This window comes from Mastomys coucha, unplaced genomic scaffold (assembly GCF_008632895.1).
Source record: "Mastomys coucha isolate ucsf_1 unplaced genomic scaffold, UCSF_Mcou_1 pScaffold15, whole genome shotgun sequence".
Lineage (NCBI taxonomy): Eukaryota > Metazoa > Chordata > Mammalia > Rodentia > Muridae > Mastomys > Mastomys coucha.
The window spans coordinates 62,635,847-62,656,741 of NW_022196897.1; the positions used below are offsets into that span (position 1 = coordinate 62,635,847).

General features: G+C 44.8%; 1 protein-coding gene across 2 annotated transcripts in view; it reads right to left on the minus strand.

Annotated features, from left to right (window-relative positions):
• Positions 1-19,863, minus strand: part of Nfe2l2 (nuclear factor, erythroid 2 like 2) — a 27,396-nt gene extending 7,533 nt beyond the window's left edge. The window contains exon 1 of one of the 2 annotated variants that reach the window (XM_031370685.1): positions 19,564-19,863. In XM_031370685.1, coding sequence (XP_031226545.1) covers positions 19,564-19,608 — 45 coding nt within the window. In that variant the 5' untranslated portion in view covers positions 19,609-19,863. The remainder of the gene's footprint in view (positions 1-19,563) is intronic. The other variant, XM_031370684.1, reaches the window with a different exon arrangement.
• Between the last annotated feature and the right edge of the window lie 1,032 nt (positions 19,864-20,895).

Genomic DNA, 20,895 nt, shown 5'->3' on the forward strand with positions numbered 1-20,895 from the left:
GGGAAGCAGGCAGGCACCTTTCTCGGATATGCCACCTTTCCACCACCACTAAAACACTAGAACAAGCTGCTAAAAATAATAAACTGTACTTGTTATTTAACACAGAACAAAAACTGGCCTTTGCTTCTAACTTAAAGTAAAGCTTGTTCTCCCCCCCACCCTTATTGGGGATCTCACTATGGAGGTCAGGCTGACCTCAAACTCCTCCTCTTCACTCAACCTCCCAAATGTTCGGGGTTACATACAGGCATATACATACTCCGAAATACCCACCTTAGTTTAACCTTTGTTTCTCTGCATTCTCTTCTTCATGCACACATCAGTTACTAGACCATCTAGAGTGAGAAACACATGGCTACACTGTCCATCGTATATCTCATTATGATGTCCAGCTAAATAGATATTATTCACCTAGAAGGTAAACCTGGTTTAGCACCCTCAATAGACAATGCCTAAATATTTTTGAATAAAACCAGATAGAAAACATGAATCATGTTCTACAGTCTGAAAGTCACCCAGGCAAGAGCTGTCACATTCTGTAAGTGCAATGAGGGAATGCCCAAATCTTAACAACCTAGTAAACAGCTGCGTAATTAACCTTCATTTACAAGGTCCTACTCTGTGGTCATACTGCCTAATAAAGTATTTATTAATACTTGTAGTATTACTTGTAGTAATAAATTACTCCAGGCAGATGTGTCTTTTAAATCTATCTTATTTATGAGTGTTGTATTTCTTTTTTTTTTTTAAAGATTTATTTATTATTATGAGTACACTGTAGCTGTCTTCAGACCACCAGAAGAGGGCGTCAGATTTCATTACGGGTGGTTGTGAGCCACCATGTGGTTGCTGGGATTTGAACTCATGACCTTCGGAAGAGCAGTTGGTGCTCTTACCCACTGAGCCATCTCACCAGCCCGAGTGTTGTATTTCTAAATATTTGCCCACTTACTTCTCTAAGGTTCCTGTCCCACACTGCATTACATGGAGACAATATAATGCTAACTGCTTTTCAACAAAGATTCCAGAGGCAGAAGACAGACCCACGGTTCACTGTAGTTAGCCCCACACCAAGCTCTTTTGGTTTTCACAGGTTAATTTTCTAATTCTTTCTGTTATTACTATGAAATAGGTGATTAAAATATATAGAATTAAAATACAGAATAGTGTGTGGGGAGTAACAGAGGGCCTTACAGATATCTAAATCAGGTACAAATATTGCTGTTTATGTCTGTTACCTCAGCAATATTAGAAAGACCTGGTTAAACAACTCATATACTTAGCAGACTTTTAACACTCAACAGTAACCAACCCAAGTTTTCCTCCTACAGAAATCTTCCCTCAATAGTCAACAACTAGAGATTTTTACCACATAAAAATTCCCAAATTCATACCAAATACAAATCACTCAGCAATGTATGCTGTGGAGACATCCTCCACTTTGTTTAGGCTAGAAAGTGTCTGCTTCCTCAGCCTGGCAGGCTACAGTTACCATGCACAGAAACTATCATGGGCTGCTTCCTGTTCTCAAGCAAGGCTCGCAGCAATGACTCACTCAATCTAAGAAACATGATCCGGCCGGCTTACTGGAACGCACACCCATTACGCAGTCCATAACCTGCAGCACATGATGCAAGACTATGCAAAGCTGGAAAGTGAAGGCAGTTAGAACCCCGACTTTCTCCAGAGGCATAGCTGTTATGTGGTCAAAATGAAATCCCCAAGGACATTCACTTTCCAAACCCTGGGTAATCCCACCTACCTGGTGGAGAATCAACCAAGTTGACTTCTCCACAAGAAGTTTCACACTTGGTTTTCAAGAGTTACAATCTAGCTGTGCTGGTCCAGGGCAGGGCTAGGGTTTAATAGAGGTTACAAAAGGGTGGACCCTACTCTGTCAGGAGAATAGCAACCTTTACGATATAGTTGTCTAATTCTCCTCATTCTGAGTGAGCGAGCCACACAGAGAAAGCACTTGATGAACACTCTTCAGTTACTGTTAGAACAACACACACACAGGACTACCAAAAGAACTTTCAGGAACAGTGCTTCCATCTTCCTAATCTACTTTCCCTGGGTGGAAACAAACCAGGAGACTAGGCAGGCAACTCAGTGCCTTGCTGTCTCCACCCTTGACCTCTCTGATGGGTCAGCTCAAGAAGAGAGGCCTCAAATCACAGAAACTGCTCATGTTCCTCAACGCTTCAAACTCCTTTATCCATTTTTACGGTTCCCCAAACTAAATTATTTAGTTTAATATTTCATGGTCATTTTTAGATCGATCCAATTAACAATTAACTAAAAATAGCAGCAATAAAGTCCAACTAGGCTTGAGGATATGTAAGAACTGCTGCAGTCAAGACAAAGACCCTGAGTCTTGAGACATGACTATGTTGGTATCAGTGGTGCTGAGGAATTTTATAGATGAATTTAATGTGCTGAATTATATTTAAACCACACAAAACACTTTTAAACTGTGAACTTTTTTTTTTTTTTCAAGACAGGGTTCTTCTCTGTGTAGCCCTGGACTGAACTTTTTTTTAATATGATTTTTTCCCCTGAGACAAGGTTTTCCAGTCTAATCCTGGCTGTTCTCGAACTTGAGAAATCCACCTGCCTGTGCCTCCTGAGTACTGAGATTAAAGGTGCATGACATCACCCAGCAAGTATGATGGGGGGGGGGGCAGGGAGGAATCCTGTAAAATATAAGGAAAACCTTATAAATTTTCACATTGTCACTGTATAAGAGCATGCTAACCTCTATGTCAGTCCAATTTTCCTGCATGTGTCGCTGAAGACAGCAAGAGCAAGCAATATTTCTTAAAGTAATATGCACTAATGGCTAAAACTCTTGTCAAAAGGTGGTAGTTACAAAAGTGGTAGTCAAGAACAACAAGATTAGTATACAGTCTAATCTAAGTGGATCACTAGCCTATCTACCATTGAATAATACACTCACACAGGTCATAGACGCAGTGTGAGGTGCCAGGGACACAAGGGTAAATAAGCAGGCTGACTGTTAGGAGACACGAGCAGCAGCATTAAGGACCTCTGGCAGCACATAGAGCCATTAAGTCTGCAGAGACACAACAGAAGCAGGAACTGCCACCACGAACAACAGACACAACCATGAACACCCTGAACATAAACAAGGGTTAAGTCTGGACTCCCAAGGCCTGACTCACTGAGTATTTGAAAGCAACAGGGGTCAGGCATGGTGGCACACACCTGTAATCACAGTACTCAGACGGCTGGTACAAGAAAGTTCTGAGTTCAAGGTCAGCAGGAACCAGGGCAAGAATGTCTCAAAAATAGAAAACAAGGTAGTAAGAGCATATATAAAATAAATAAATAAATAAAAGTAAAAATCAACCCAGCTCCAACTTTGTGTTCTTGGTCTTCCTGCAATATTTTCTCTTGTTCTCAACTGTGCACACCCCTCCACCCCCCGCCCCAAGCTCGAATTCTCTAGCTCAAGGAAAATTCACATCCCCAGAGCCTTCCTCCTTACATCTGGACTTTTCGGTCCATGTGACTCAGATCACATGGGAAGCACTGTTTATGCCACACAGTAATGGAATGCCACTACTGAAAGGGCATTCACCTAGACAGTGTTCTCGCTTGGTAAAGGTGAGATAACTTGTCCAGCAGTAGAGGGCAAAGAATTTTAAAACTACCTCTATTTACTTCTCTATCTTTATCTCTCTCTCTCTTTTTTTTTTACCATGCTGGCAAAAGAAAAAGGATGTACCTCTATTTCACTATCCCTTTTCAATGAGCTCCCTACCCTCAACCCCCAGACAAGGTTTCTCTACCTGTCCTGGAACTCATACAGTAGACTACATTGGCCTCAAACTCAGGGATCCACCTTTCTCTGCCTCCCAAGTACTGGGAGCCACCACACCTGATGTGCTTTTATACTTTTAAAAAACTTTTGTGTGTGGGTGCAGAGGCCAGAGGAAGGTGTCCTCATCACCCCGTCTTACACTTTGAGTCAGGGTCCCTCCTTTAATCTGAAGTTCATGGTTTTGGCCAGGCTAGCAGCCAGCAAGCTCTAATAGTCCTCCCCCAAAACCCTGGGGTTAAAGGCATGCACGAGACCATGCCAGTTTGTTATGTGAGTCCTGGATTCCAAACTCAGGTCCTCATGACTATGCAGCAATCACTCTTAGTCACTGAGCCATCTCTCCAGCCCCCAGGTTCATAGTTTATAGGAGAATGGAGAGATGGCTCAGCAGATAAGAGTACTCACTCAGGCTTGGTTTTTTTTGTTTGTTTGTTTGTTTGTTTCATTTTAAATTTAATTTATTTATGTATATGTGTCCTGTGTACATATATGGTGCATGTCAGGAGAGGGCCTCAGATCCCATTCCAGATGGTTGCGAGCCACCATGTGGTTGCTGGGAACTGAGCTCAGAACCTCTGAAAGAACAGCCAACACTCTTTTTGTTGTTGTTGGGTTTTTTTTTTTTTTTGGTTTTTCAAGGCAGGGCTTCTCTATGTAGCCCTGGCTGTCCTGAAACTCAGTTTGTAGACCAGGATGGCCTCGAACTCAGAAGTCCTGTGCTGGGATTAAAGGCTTGAGCCACCAATGCCACTTAACTGCTGAGCCATCTCTCCAGCCTGAATACTCCCTTGAGTATTACTAAATGAATACTAAAGCTCACCAATGCTTTTGCCAAGCTCCTGTTCAGCTGCCTGCACATCCATAGGGATAAAATCCAGAGGATATAGTGTACAAAGGTAGGTGGGTGAAGTCTTATCGCAAACATTCCAGCACAGCAGGCACAAGCAAGCCTGACTGCTGAAGACAAAATACAGAAGAACGGAGACAAGTCCTGCCAAGCTGACCCATCCACTGGCTTGTTAAAGTCTAGGGAAAGATATCCTTTCTAAGACCGTGTCTATCTGTTGGCCACTGACTGAAACTCAGAACATGGTGTAACTGGTTGTAAAGAAAGCTAACAGTGATTTGTGAGATCACAGCCAACTCCGGGGCTATAAATTAGTAATCTGAGGCTCAAGATGCTAAGTGGACAACTGGTGACAGACTTTTTGTGACTGAGTAGAACACAGGAGAATATATCTGGTCAACCAAACACAAATTTCAGACAGACTTTCTCATTACAATTTCTGAAACCCTTTTTAAATTTACTTTATACTGTTGTTTATGTGATTTCATCATGTACATGCTTGATATGCCTGCTGAGGTCAGAGGTCCATATCCCCTGGAACTGGAGCTATGGATGGTTGTGAGCGACTGTGTGGGTACTATGACTCAAACACAGGTCCTCTCCAAAAGTAATTGCTCAGTCATTCCTCTAGCCCCTCCATTAATTTCTTCTACTAAGAAAAATCACCAACTTTTATGAACTTCTCTGAACACTGACACTGAAAATACTGTTGCCAGGTTACCAGCACACACCTCATCATCCTGCACTCAGAATGTTGGGGCAGAAAGAAGTATTGCTGGTAAATTGGAAGCCAGCCTGAGCTACAGAGCAAGACTCAGTTCAATCAGAGTAAGTCAAAAGCAAAAACAAACAAACAAACAAAAACAAATAACAAGACCCTGCTATGTGGATTTATCTGTGAAGCTAAATTAACAACCTGTAAAATCCTGTTATCAGAAACCCAGCTGACATCTGACCAGGTAGGGTCTCCAGGGATCCTGCACCCTTCAATAGATACATGCTTTCCCCGCCAGCAGTTCTGAATAGCATGCCTAATACAGAAGAGCCTCCCAGCCCTCAGCCCCTGCCACAGCCTATCTAGGGCCTGACCTCTAGAGTAGCCTGACCACAAAGAGCCTGAAACTATTGTGGCTTCAAAAAGGCCCAAATTGGACAACGCAGGCTACATACCCACCAAAAGCAATAAAGATATAAATTACCCCTGGGGGCTGACTACTGTTCATCCCCCAGCTTCCCAAGACTAGGGAATTGGGCAATAGGCCTTGTCGTCCTTGAGAAAGACAGTTCTTGGGCACTGGCTCTGACATTCAAGTGCCTAAAGGTCACAAAACATTCACTTGCGTCTTTATGTCATGTAATTCCTATGCCTCTGTGTGAAGGTTACATGAAAGAAAGAAGACACGAGACACACACAGACTGTGTCTGCTGCAACTCGAGCTGCCCACCTCCATGCCTAAGGGGGTCAAAGATATCAATCAGGCCTGGGAAATCAGAACAACACAAAAAAGGCCTAAATTTTTAAGTGATCTTAGAACTCTATCTAAATACACTCAGTCAAATTCTTTCTTTTTCCTTAAGGACACAAGCTATGGGTCTGCTCTTAAAGTTTTTGTTTGTTTGTTTTTAATATCTATGGCTTTGAGTTGGGTATATAGTAGCACCCCTGCTCAAAACCTTTAATTCTAGCACACAATAGGCAAAGACAGGTTGATCTCTGAGTTTGAAGCCAGCCTGGTCTACAGAGTGAGTTCCAGGACAGCCAGGACTATAAAGAGAAACCCTGTCTCGACACCCCCCCCAAAAGTAATATAATGTGAATATTATGTAATGATATGTTTGCAGCTCAGACACAGTAACAAAAACAACACAGTGAATTTAATTTGAACAATGTATTTAATCCAATTTGGTCCAATAGTATTTTAACATGTTAACAGGAATTGTTGTGATAAAGATGACAAGTACACTGAAACACACAACAAGAAGACATCATGCAATGTTGTCCTACAAAGGCATGACTAGGAGCCGTAAGCCCTAACTCCTGAGCTAAGGAGAACTGCCTAAGGCATATTAAACAGAAAAATAGTTTCTGCTCTTCGTAAATGTCAAGTTCATTATAATTAAAGCTCTAGCCTCCTGGTTTCACTCATCACATTTCAAGACTGCAAGGTGGCTAGTAGCTGCCGTGGTGGGCATCACAGCCCACAGTGGCCCAGCTATAGGCCCATGCCCTCCTCAGGAGTCCTCTAAGCAGACGTTTCTCTGTGACCAACAACTGAACATTAGCCCTTCCAAACTACTCTAGGTATCAGTTAGCAATTACCCCAAAGAGCTGGTGTGAGTCTGAATCACAGAGTAGGGCTCTTAATGACTAAACTCGATAGTTCTTTATATTATTCCATAATAGCATAGTTTACAAATGAGATGATTACCATGGCTACTAAACACATCATATGAAGAACAGACAGAAATAAGGGGCTCTGTGTTCACAATAAAGACATAAATTACCCCTGAGCTTGGAAATTATATTCCAACTACTTTCATATGTATATATCTGAAACTCCATCATGGTACTCACTATTGTTGCTGACTGCTACAAAGTAATTTGGGTCTATTAAAAGGGATTATTAGGGACTAGAGAGATGGTTAAACCAGTGGTTAAGAGCACTCACTGCTCTTACAGATAAGCTGGGTCCTGTTCACAGAACCTATATGGCAACTCACAACTGTCTTTAATCTGATGCTCTCTTTTGGACTCTGAAGGCACCAGGTACACGTGTAGTATACAGAAATACATACAGGCAAAACACCCATATACATAAAAAGTAAATTAAAAATCCACTATATAGTTGTGTGAGACACTGTCACACTGACTTTTGAGAACAGAAGTTTACAATGTGGATGGTCTAAGTCCAGATAAAGTAGACATTGCACTGCAACAACAGCCACCACTGATCACATACTTTCTACGTGCTCAATAAACTTGTTCCAAAACTTGTACCGCCTCGTCTGGATGCACAGCAATCCACCAAGTGGGCAGTAAGTCATCATCATTCTGGAGTAAGGAAATGGAAGCAAAGAGCTTTAGTACTTTTGCCAGCAAACACCCAACATACTGTGACAGTGCGCGCCACAGCAGGCACAGTGACCTTGCAGAGCTTGAGTTCTTTCCCTCTCTAGAACATAGGTTTCTACTCCTCAGCCCCCTTCTTTGGGGAAGCTGTTTGAGCAATGGACATTACAGCTTGGAAGACTTGAGCAACTCTGCTGTGAACCATGTAGAGATGATGCCCACTCACCTACCCTCACAATGGATTTGAATTCAACAGAAAGCCAAGATAACACCCACCAGTCCTCAGAATGATCTTTCATATGAAGAAAGTGTGTAAATGCATCTTTAAAGTAGAAAAGAGTAAGCTGGGGTGTGGCAGCAACACTATTAATAAACCTATCTCCTGTAGCAAATGTCAGTGACTGTGAAAGCAGCTACTTTTTCTGGGTTTAGCCACTGCATGAAAAATAGAAGGTGAGGCCATAACTTGTTTATGTATCCAGCACCTGCATGGCAACAAACAGTGGCAAATGCAAATGCCTTTCAGCTGTGCCATCGCTCTTCCAGGGTCCCGGGAGGTTTTCCCTTTCTTCATTGCTCAGCTAACTTTAAAAGCCAAAGTTATTTTGGAAGAGATATTATAAAACAATACTTAAAACCCTGAAAGAATGGGTGGGAGGTGAGGAGAGGACAAGGAGATGGGCTGGTTCTGTTTGCGTTTAGATTTAGCCTTCCTCCAAACTCAGACACTTGCCAAATTTCTCTATCCAGCTGTGCTGACGGGACCCTAGGTTCCTAGGCCTGAGTCCCTGAGTAAGAAATTCTTGTCCAAGTGAAGAGAGAGACCTGGAAGTCATTCTACTCAATGGTTTATCAACCCACTTAAAGACAAGGGATCCAGCAACACGCTGGAGGGTCCCCAGGGGAACGTAGGCAGTGTATGTGGCCTTTGTTGGGCTGAGATTCATTCATAAAAGGCCTGGCTAGGAGACTTTGGTTTCCAGGCAGGCAGCATGTAATAAGGTCGGGTGTACGTAAGAAAAGAACTACAAAAACAGGACGTTGATGGCAAAGAACACAACAGAGCAGGAAGCCTGAGCTCTGATGAGTCTACAAATGGACAAGGAATTTTGTTTTTAAGTGGCCAATGGAAACCTCACACTGCTAAACATCCAAATTCTCCCCAGCATGACAACCGGAGGTACCACTTGTTGAATATCTGTGTGCTTATTTTACTGATACATCACAGACCAAATCTACAATAAAAAACCAGTAAACCCACTGTAACAGTCTATCTATAAGGCCTCTTGCTAGGCCTCAGTTCTTTACTGAAAGGAAGCTCCTTCCATGACAGAGTGCAATAGGATTGCACCCCACAAAAGTATTTTGTTAAACACATAGCACCATGCCCTGCCCTGGGGAGAACACAAGACACTACAGCTGAGGTCAGGATATTGTCTGTTTTTCATTTTTTTCTTTGGTGAATACTAGTAATTAGTATGTCTGGAAGCCATACTAATTCTAAGCCATACTAAGGAAGGGATTGCTACAGACAACACATAGACCTCAGAAGGGCCAAAAGAGGAATTCCCTCCATGCCATTTCAGAGAAGAAAAGAACGTGTTCTGAAAGCAAAGGACCAAGTCTGACTGGGTTCCCCTGACCTTTGTCAAGGAGCTGAGCATACTAGCAGATGAGTTCCTACCAGAACTTACAAATACAGGCCCTGTGAGGCCAAGCACAGCTGATTTTGTGCTATAACCTATGAAGAAAATTTACTCCCTTTAAAAAGGGTTTTTTCTTGGGGGGGCGGGGCTGGGTAGTTCAGGGGATAGAAATTGAGACAGGGTCTCATACAGCTCAAGCAGATTCAAACATACTATGTAGCTCAGGCTAGCCTTGACTTCTTAGTCTTCCTGCCTCCACCTCGCATGTGCTGAAAAAGTACAACTTATCTACAATTAGAGATTCTCAGTACATGGACTGGTGGCAAACAAGCCAAGTCATGAAAAGAATGTTCATATGTACTGTATGTACACCAGGGGCCTCTCACTATCCCCTGCAGCCTCTAACCTGCCCATCTTGTGATTTGCCACAGAATTTGCTTGTCCACAGCCAATCCAGGTACTCTGCTCTTTCTAAAACTTTGCAAAAGTTCCAGGCGCTCAATGTAACTAAGAGCACAGGAGAACTGGAGCCCTCTACCTCACCCCCCAGTTAACCTTAAGGGGCCTCTAAGCTGAAAACAAATGAAATCTCTAGGCTAGAAAGTTCAAAAGCCTAATGAAAACACTACCTCCTCCTAGACATCCTAAGTACCCCAGGCAGAACAGGCAGTGCTATAATGGCCAGTCACACAAGCTACTAAGGGTAGGTAAGAGACTCCCTTTTTGAGTGTCCTGAGCAAATTATTAAACAAAAGCAAAGCATCATAAGAATCTACACCCCAGAAGGACAGACAGCATTAATGAAATTACATTAATCACCATATAAAACACACCCTGTAATTCAGGAGTACCAAGAGCCAAAGGGTTAGAGTAATTAGAAAGGGCAATTTCAGAAACTCATGTCCTTGAAGAACAACTGCCATACTATCTCCAAGATTAAATTTTCATGCCATGCAAGTCCGGATATAGACCTCATAAATATTTATGAAATGAGTAAGTACACATTATTTAGTCACAGAATCCAATATTTTCACTGTAAATCATAGGTATCTGATGTTATATCTCAAAGTACTGGAGTAACAAAGGCACATTTTTTTCATATGACTTATGACCAAATACCAGTCACAGAAAAATTATTTTGCCCCATTCCTTTATCAATACTTGGACATTTACTGAATACAAGAAGTAAGTATTGCATCTTAAGGATATTAGCACACACTCTTCTCAAGATAAAAACATATTTTAGGAGGAGTGGGGGATGTTACTAGACATCGAGCCTTGGGCCTGGTGCACACTAGGCAAGTGCTCAACTATTCCCAAGCTAGACTTTCAGCCTTAATGCTGGTTTTTAAAGGAGAACAAATATGGCTATATCTTGAAATCACAAAAAGAATTCTGTGATCTGGATGCTGGCCGCCTGGTGCAGACCTGGAACCTCAGTATTCAGGAGGAGGAGGCCAAATGACTCTGTGAGGCTGTCCTGGGCTTCACAGAGTGTTCAAGGCTAACTCTGCCACCATAACGAGTCTGTTTAAAAAGCAAAAGTCAGACGTCTGCAATCCAGGGAGGCAGTAAAAACTAATTAATCCATCAATCTAATTGCTGACTAGGTGTATTTTCTTCACGGCATGAGCTGTTTCCCTCAATGTTCAGACAAGATGAATTTGCACCCACAGGCTGCTTTTTTCTAAAGCACTGAGCTATTCCCTAGGCACCGCAAACTAGCCAGCCCCTCCCAGATTTCCGCACCCTAATCTCATTTCCCAGCTTTCCACACTCCAACCTCATTATTCAGACTTCATCAGGTGAAAAGAACATGAGGAGAAACAAATATGGCATGGTTTTAAAACCCTGCCTTCAAATACACTAGACAAGAATAATATTAAATCATCTTTTTAGGACCAACTCCTGGCAGCTATAGACTCCTGAATCAGTGTTCCAACATACCAGGTAACACTGTCCTTGGTGGGAAAGGATCTGGGCAAGTTACTCTAAAGTCAAGAAAATGTGCCAGGTCATTAAAACTGTCCATGAGCTCTCTCCCTTTGCCTCCATTCCTTGAGAATAAAGGCACAAGCAGTTCACTAAGGAGATGGTGGGTTTCCCTACAAACAAGAAAGCAATTATCTCAATGTTCTACAGCCAGGAGATTTGTATGGGAAGCAAAGAGTGAGGCCTTCTGGTACCACAGGCCTGCTCTTCATGGAGAAGCTGGGCCCAGGAGCACACAGTTCCCCTTTGGCAGGAACTCTCTAGTACTCAGTAAAGAGTCCTTCATTCTCCAACAGCTAACAAAAGAAGACCCTTTCACTTTTAGAGAAAGACAGTCAGAAGAAAGGGTGAGGTAGTAAACTAGGAATCAGTCGGAGAGTAGGAATCAGGGAAATTTGTGTTCCCTGTTCTGTCACATGCAAACTGTGATCCTGGAAAGTAGCTTAACCATTCCCAATAGCTTTTTTCAACTATAATGGGACATCCACATAGACTTAGTACTGTTGTATAATGTGTGTATGTGGAGGTTAAGGACAGCTTTGTGGAGTTAGTTCTCTCCCTCCACCTTTACATGGGTTCAAGAGATTGAACTCAAGATGTCAGGTTTACACAACAAGTGCTTTATGAACTAAGCCATCTTGCTAGCTCCTTTTGTTAAGAGTAAGTAGCAGAACATGTCTAAGGCTCTGTTACTAGCAGAACTTCAACAACTTGAGTTTCATCTCTTGTCCTAGAAACTGCCAGTGCTGCAGTGTCGTTGGCCATCCAAATCCAATAGTTTCACATTGTCAGTTAAAGCAACCCTACTAAAAGAATTCTTTAAATTATGTTACTATGTATGCTTTATTACCCACTAACAATATAACTCTTTATGAAGCATTTACATTGCATTAGGTAGTATTGGGAAGTTAAGGATGACTTCAGAGTAAAAGCTCTTTGTATTTTACAAGGAAGATTTGAACACCTGAGGGGTTTAGTAACCATAGTTTCTAAACTACAATGCCTGACACAATGAGGAACACCAGAGATTGGCTAATTCATAGGTAGAGGGTGAGTTGGTAACAGAAATCCAAGATTGTCTCTCTCAGTTATTGTCTTTTGCAGCACACACCCAACATTTTACAGCCACAGCCTTATCAAGGGAACTTTGAACAACTGAAGCACAAGACACAGACCCCTTAAACTTTGGACTTTCTGCAGTGCTAAGACAAGCGAAAACCAGGTTGATTCGTAGACGAGCCATTTTGACCCACATCTCTGGAGACAGAGGACTGTACTTGTCAAGGTCAATGAGACACAGTTAAAGCGCCTAGCCACGCCTACCCCACCACATAGCAGACTGGACCCTGGATTAGTCAGAAGCAACTGCTTCAGGCCAGGTAGAGATTTTCAAGGGACTGTCCCTAGAGCAGGCCCATTCTCAGCATGGAAACCAGTAGGAACAGCATGCTTGGTGCAGGTTTCCCCCCAAGCAGCAACATGAAGTAAAACAGACTTTGGAGAGTGGCTTCCAATGTGTATTTCACTGGTTCACTGGGAACGGCCACCAGCAAAAATACAGCCTTCAAAACTTGGCAGTTTTTCCTACTGCAGATGAAAATATCCTGATTTTCATCACCAAGATTTGAACGGTTTAATAACAAAGTTCATGATTCTTCAACACACTCTACTCACAAAATCAAGATTCTCTGCCTTGCCAGGCATGGTGAGCTCACGCCTGTAAACCCAGCACTAGGGAAGCTGAAGCAGGACCTGGATTTTATTTAGTGAGTCTAAGGACAACTTGGGCTACTGTAAGAGATCCTGCCTCAAGAAAAACAAAAACCAAAAACAACCAACCAAACAAAAACCCGAAGCTCTAGGTCCAGTTCTGCAAAACTAACCTGGTCACTCACAAGAACCACAGCAGAGTCATCAGGGAGTCAACTCTGCTGCTCACATCAGGCACTAGCCACAACCACTTCCCCTCCAAACTAATGCGGGGGTGGAGGGGGGTGGACAGAGGTTAGTTTCTGCTTCCATGTGCAATGCTACAAATTCCCGCTACAGCAGAGCAGAAAGACTGTCAGATCTGACACACAGGAAAATTCCAACTCCCCCTTTCAGTGTGTCAGTCACTTAGTCACAAACACAATCATACAGCCCTAATATTCGTGGCCTTCCTCAAAACAATTATGGCAGGTACTAACCCACTCCAAATTTCAAATCTTTTAAGAACAAAAATAAGATACTATCCTTAAAAATCTTAAAAGCAACAAAAGACAAACTTTTACTAACTTCTTGACAGGTGACTAAATTATACCCCACTAAGCAGCAATGGGAATGGCTAGGGTAGCGCCAACCAGCTCTGCCTGGCAGCCCTGAGCAGGGGAGGCAGAAGTGTGCCAGGCAATGGCAGAAGCCAGTGGCAGAGGTCACACTCAGTAGTCCCTCACACGCAGTGTACACACCAAGTCAGCCTCTCGTTCCAAATGTGTAAATCAGAAAATCATTCTGGGCAACTTCAGTACTGATTACTGTGGGCAGGACTATAAAGTTGCCTCTAACAAGCACAACCAAAACATGGAGTTGGCTTGAGATGCCAGGGTTTTCTTTGGAGAAAGGAAACAAAGAACAGGAATGAAGAGTGTGCAGGAATCCACCTTCAACACCCCACCACCCTCCAGCAGGGGCATTCCATTCTCCTCCAGTTTGTTTGGAGACAGTTCTATGCTGCAGGCCAGACAGCAATCCTCCCTAGGAGCTGGAATTGCAGGAGTGATCCACCACACTCTGGCTCCCACTGTCTTTTAAAATTTTATGTGTGGGTGTATAGCTAGTGCACGCAGGTGCCAGGGGAGGTCAGAGACTTCAGGTCCTCTGGAGCTGGGGTTATAGGCAGTTGTAAGCCACCTGACATAGGTGCTAGGAACTGAACTCAGATCTACAAGAGCAGCAAGCACTCTTAAACATCTTAGTCATCTTTCTAGGCCCCACCTCACAGCCTTTTTAACATGTCACTTCTAAAAAGTCTTATTGCAAGTTATTCACACTCCTGAAAAAGTCATGTAAAAGTCCTACTGGTTCTTTTGGGGAAAGCCTGTTGAGAACAGGGTCATCATCACCCAAATCTTCATTAGGTATTAAACATTCACTGCAGACAGGATACCTCCAAAGGACATCAGGCATTGAATTAGGTCCCTAAGGTACTAGTTCTCAATTCTCTCTGGAATCCAGTGGGATGCCTTAAAAGAGCACTAATGCCTAAAGCTATCCCTAGACACTTTGACTGAATATAGAATACAACCTGGGCATCGACATTTGACATACTGGAGGGTGAGTCTAATAAACAACAAAGTTTGGAAGAATAAAAAGTAACAATAACAAATGTTCCCCAATTTGAAATGTGATATGCCTACATAGTGGAGTACTATTCAGCAGTCAAAAGGACTAATGATACAGGATACCTGTTATAACAAGGTGAATCTTCAAAGCATCCTACCAAGCCAATCATAGAACGGCTCCATTTCTAGGAAACGTCTATTGTGGACAAATCCAGAAGGAAAAAATAGGTAACTGAGTGGTTAATAGGGGTTTAGGACTTGGAGAAAATAAGAAGTGGTTACTAGTGTATCCAAGGTTTCCTTTGAGAGTGATAAAAATTGACAATGGGGTGATTACATAAGTATAAACACACGGGACTGCTGAGTGAGTTTAAATGGATGAACTGTGTGTCGGGTGGGTTAGATTTCACTTAAACAGATTCTTCGGAAGGTAGCTGTTGCTGGACTATAATGATATGAGCGTGAGTCAGTCATCAAAGGGGCCTGGATAAGTCAGGCTAGGTTCTCAGAATCCAGCCTAGGCCCTGGATTTGTCTTCACACTACAATGGTCTGGACTAAATATGCTTACATTCTAGAACAGAAGGCCTTTCACAGCTGCGGAGGTAAGTTCAGTGGTAGACTTCATTCATGCAAGGCCCTGGGTCTATCCCCAGCACCTCAACCATCCATCCATCCCCAGATAAAATAATCTAACATAGGGCTTTGTAACATCAGTATTATTGTTCATATGTTTTTTTAAAAAGATAAATTAGCATTGTGCTGCTTCCTGCTGATAGAATCATTCAAATTCTTAACATTATTATAGCAAAGCATATACAGAGAAGCCCAATATAGGAGTCTGTTTTGTTTTTTTCTGAGGGACAAACTCTCATAAGAATGTACTTGTATTTTCCATAAACAAACACATTTTTGCTTTCCTGTCTATCAAACATACCATTGTCAACTGTCCAAGTCTTGGCTTCTTACCTTAAAGCCCTCCTCCTTAAATACTGTTGGCAGTTATGGCAATAAAACTTCAGTACCGTTTGAATATCCCATCAAAATAAACTCTCCTACATGTCACAGTAATACGATTCCTTTTACAGCTACGGATGGGACAACAGAGGGTAATCATTATCAAACTCTATCACACTCACCTCCACCCAAGTGTTCAGCACATTCGGAAGTGGGTGGCCCAGGCAAGCATCTGGACTTATATACAGAAGATTCAGGTAAACCCTAGAGGTCAGCCGAGCAGTGGTGGCACATGCCTTTAGTTCCAGCACTTGGGAGGCAGAGGCAGGTGGATTTCTGAGTTTGAGGCCAGCCTGGTCTACAGAGTGAGTTCCAAGACAGCCAGGGCTACACAGAGAAACCCTGTCACGAAAAACAAAAAACAAAACAAAACAAAACAAAAAACCCAAAAAACCCCTGGAGGTCCTTTGAAGAATATTTAATTCAGAAAAATCAGACAACAATCCCTAACAAAATTTAACAGCAAAGGCCAGGAAATAAAGTAGTTAATCTTCAAATGTACTAGTCTTAAAGCTCCAGGTAAAACAGAGAACCTTGAGTCCTTATAATGCAGCTTTCAACGAACGCAGGGGCTTAGTGTTGAGTCTGAGCGAACAGGTGTCTGATAGGTGTGTTCAACTCACTGGCCCAACCCCATATCTACCTTCCTTCAAACTTCTTACCCTGTTGTTCAGACTGTACAACATATCCTTACTTACTAAACATAATTTTGATCACCAACCCAAAATAAGCACAGGAGACCGTATGAAAAACAAGGCAAGGGCAAAGATACCCACAGCTAAAAGATTTAACTTAGGAAAAGGGTAAACGGTCACTGGAAAATGTGAGGCAGACTCACAGACTCTGCTTTAAAAACCATTACTACAGGAAAAAATCAGCCTGCCTCTCCAAAGGAAAGCCGCCTGGACCTGCTTCTGTCTTCCTCACAGGACCACAGGCACCAGCCCACTGTTTACTCACTCTTGCTATAATTGAAAGAATCCGCTCCCTCTCACGTGGTTATTAACAACCTAGGAAAGTGCAAAGGGTGTAGAGCCTAGCTAGCCTTGATCATCCCAGTCTCTCCTCCTGGGTCCCCACCCCCACTCCCTCACTCCACCCCTACCCCCAATCTACTGAGTTAAAAGGGAAGCTTTGGGGTTCTACTTTAAATTCCTTTTGGTCCAGTTTGGAAGGACTCAAAGCCCTTGGAGTTAGGCTAAATTTGCTTTCTATGATACGAACAGTTGGGTCACCTGGAGGAGTATTGGCCTCTCTGCGTGCTTCTCTCCTAACCTGGAAAGGGAAGATAAAAAGGTCTTTGGGGTGCAGTTACTGAGAAGTTATATAGCCAAGGCAATTACCATATTGTCTGACTTGCAAGGGAGTTTCCACTAACCTTAACAACTCTCTAACATGTAAGTTCTTAGTCTTTCCATCCTCAAGCTAAACCTGGTTCAAGACAAAATTAAGAAGGATGTATTTATGAAAACCTTTTAAATATGCTGGATCGTGATGGAGGAAATGTCTAGAGATAAGGGTAAACTACTCAAGTGTTCCATTTTCCTGCAGCTTTGCTGAGCATGACGCATCCTAAATAAAAATAAATATTAAGAAAAACTACATATCTAGCTTTCAACGCTTCCTGTTAATCCTAAAAGGGGGGGGGCGTGTTCCTCAGCATTGTTTTCAAGGACTGCAGTTAATACAAATGGAATTTCAAAATGGTCCTAGTTATTTTTAAGGCAGAGAGACTGATGTAGCTGTGTTTATCCACCTACATGTGGCTTCTCAGAGATGTTCCACATATCTAGAAAGTCAAGTTTTTCTTAAGTTATTTTCTCTTCGTTCACTCTGAAGAGGCCAATCCCCATGTGTCTTTGGAAAAGTAATGGATGTTTCTCCGAGATGAAGAATCATGGAGTCTACTAACCATGAGCACAGTTAAAAAACGTATCACGCTACAGCTACACAACTGGGTAACTTCTCTAACCATTTGTTCAAATCTGTAACTCAATTCAAATCCTTCTGGGCTATCAAACAATGCTTTTAAGATGAATTATGATCTTAAATTATTTCTCCAAAGTCTTCAAATATTTAAATCAATGTCTGGAAAGAACTAGAAATGTCTTTGGCAAACCAAGCTTTCACACGGAAGAGCAAGCAGTACAAGCTGCCATTTCTGTAAGTAAATGAAATGCTATTTTACACAGGAAAGAGAAAAAAACTTTACAGTCAAAGTTCATTTGCACCGTGTATCCTGTGGCCAGAAAGCATTCCTTTTGATTACTAATGAAGAGCAGAAACCAGAAAGTACAGTTTACTTATTCATCCTAATGAAAGCCAGGCTACCACCCCAATCATTTCTGGGGCCAAGTTCAAGGGAAGAGTAGAATTAATGCACTGTCAGTAATTTAAAAACTTACACCAGGACCTTCCAAGTCAGCTGAAAACTTTACATTTAAACTAGCTTACTGTTTGCCGAGTTATACATTCCCTTGAGCTAAATGGTTTCTTTTTCTAAAAATCGAATTCCGACTTTTTATTTTTGGTAACATAAGCATTTACTCCTTTAAAAGTGCCTGAAGTATAACCAGAAACTGGTTTTCACTTACATAACAGTCTTCAAAACTTAACAAGAAAGTGTTATGAAATGCAAGCGTCCCATTCTCTGTCTTCGTAAAAGTGCGCAACATGCTACGAAAATTGAGGCAGAATCTCAAACAGCAAAGAAAAATGTATTAAGGACACAAGGGAGGGATAATAAATAAATGGCTAAAAGCAAAACTTTTGCAACAGTATAAAAACCAACAAATTCTAATCTATTACTCTTACCCTGGACGGCAAGGAACAGAATATCCTGCCTTATACATTTTGGTATTGCAACTCTGTAATGCTAAATCCAAAGACAAAGCCGCCCAGGGGAAAATAACAATTGCGCAACTGATCAACAGCTCCAACTTGTCCCTTGGCCCCAGAGCAGCGAGGTTTGCACGCTATAGAGCAGGAAAGGGCCAACTGAGGGCCTCTGTGACTGCCAACTGGCCGTTGTAAGCCAGCCGGAGGCCACAGCCACGAACACTACGTGGGGGCCAGCGAGTCCGGAGACTCAGAACACACAGCCCCGCATGGGGCCGACTCGGACCACGGAGCCCGCCGCCCAGGTCTGCACGTCCTTGCGCCCTGCGCGAGGCCATTCCCCGGGTTCCCAGGCGGAGGGAACGCGCGGAGCCCCGCGGGCAGGCCGCCCGTCGGGGCGCCAGAGCACGAGGGCCACCCGGTGACTTTCTCCTCCGCCCCCGGAGGGCTGGGCTTTTCCAGATCCAGACGGACAGGCGTGATCTTACAGACCAGCTCTCGGGCTGAGGCCACAGACGGCCAAGCGCACCCGGGGGTTGGGGAGGACTTCGGGCCGATGCGGAGGAGAGACCTCAGCTCCCCCGAGCGCGGCCCCGTGACTAGGCACATTTTTACCGGCACCGAATCTGGGAAACTACGCTGCCCCGGAAAAGGCCGGGCGGCGCCGGTTTAGACCGCCAGCATCCACCCCCCCTTCCCTCCTCGCCGCCTCTGCGCCTCCCACTCAGCTAGATGGTGGTGTCGCTGCCTGGACCCGTGAAGTCAGAGCTTCCTCCACACCCCAACCCTGCCGTCCCTGGGCTCGGATCCCGCTCTCGTCGCGGCCCCAACATCCTCCGTTGCCCTCCCAGCCCGGCGGGGCAGTTCCCAGGCCCTGTCGTCGTAGTCCTGGCTCAGACCGTCCCTCCCTCCCGGGGCCACTGTCCCCTCGAGCTCCTGCCCACTTCTTGGCACAACCGAGGGGCCCGAAGGTTGGGGCAGCACCTGCTGGGACGGTAGTCCTGGCGGTGGCAACTCCAAGTCCATCATGCTGAGGGCGGACGCTGTGGTAGGGCTCTCCCCGACGGCGAGGCTACTAGTGGCAGAAGAGAGGCAGCGGCAATGGCTAGTCCGAGTGGCCGGGAATCAGCAGATAGCCCGCTCGCTGGAGTGGCAGGCCAGCCTTAGTGCGCCCCGCCCCCGCCCCCTGGGGGCGGAACAAGAACCTAGGGACCGGACAAGAACTTAGAGGCGGAGGAAGGGCTAGGGCAAGAAGCAAGGGCCAGAGGCGGGACAAGGGCGTGGGGGCGGGGCAAGAGGCGGGGCAGGGGCGGGGCATGAGTTTAGAGCCGCTTACAAGGGCTAGGGGGCAGGACAAGGACTCCAGGGCTGGCCAAAGACCTAGGGCGGGGCAAGGGTAAGGGGACAAGACGGGGGTCAGGGGGAGGGGCAGAGCCTGGGGGCGGGGCAAGAGGCGGGGCAGGGGCGGGGCATGAGTTTAGAGCCGCTTACAAGGGCTAGGGGGCAGGACAAGGACTCCAGGGCTGGCCAAAGACCTAGGGCGGGGCAAGGGTAAGGGGACAAGACGGGGGTCAGGGGGAGGGGCAGAGCCTGGGGGCGGGGCAGGGACCTGAGGGCTTCCGGCCGGAGTTCCCGCGTTCTCCTTGGCCTCCCCTGTTGACCCTCCTCTCGCCGTCTCGGGCACGGCGGAGTCAGGTGGGCTGAAGGCCCACGGGGGTGGGGCGTGTCCAGGAGGCCTTCGGCTCCCCAGTCCTCTGGAGGACAGCACCCCCCCCTTGCTAGAGATTAGCAGCTATTTGCCGAAGGTCGCTCCGGCCCTGGCTCTTTGAAGCAGTTTAAACAGTTGGTGCAAACACACCGGGAGCCCCGGCCCCTGCGCTGCTATCGGAGCTGCGCCTCCCTGATTTGGACCTGCAGAACCTTGCCCGCTTTATCTCGCTCCACCGGCTGACTGTGGCGCCAGTCCGGGGGTTGGGGCTCTGGCTCTGAGCTGGGACCCGGACTTTGCAAGAGGCCAACTGCTCTCTGGCCCCAGGTCCCACTCAGTGGCGGGTGCCCAAACACCTCTGCCCCAGGGAGATGTATGAGTCCACGCTGCAAACTCGTGCTCGCTTACTCGAAGGTCCTTCCCTTCTCCCACGTGCCCTGGGCTCTGGGCCCAAGCGGTCACTCAGTGTCACTTCATCCACCCAGAGCCCAGCAAGCGGGCACAGCTCAACTAGAATCACCGAGGTGGATTCTAAGACCCACAGGGTTCCTTTCCATGTACTTATTTTATTTGGGGATTTTGAGAGAGGGTCTCATAAGCCACCACCT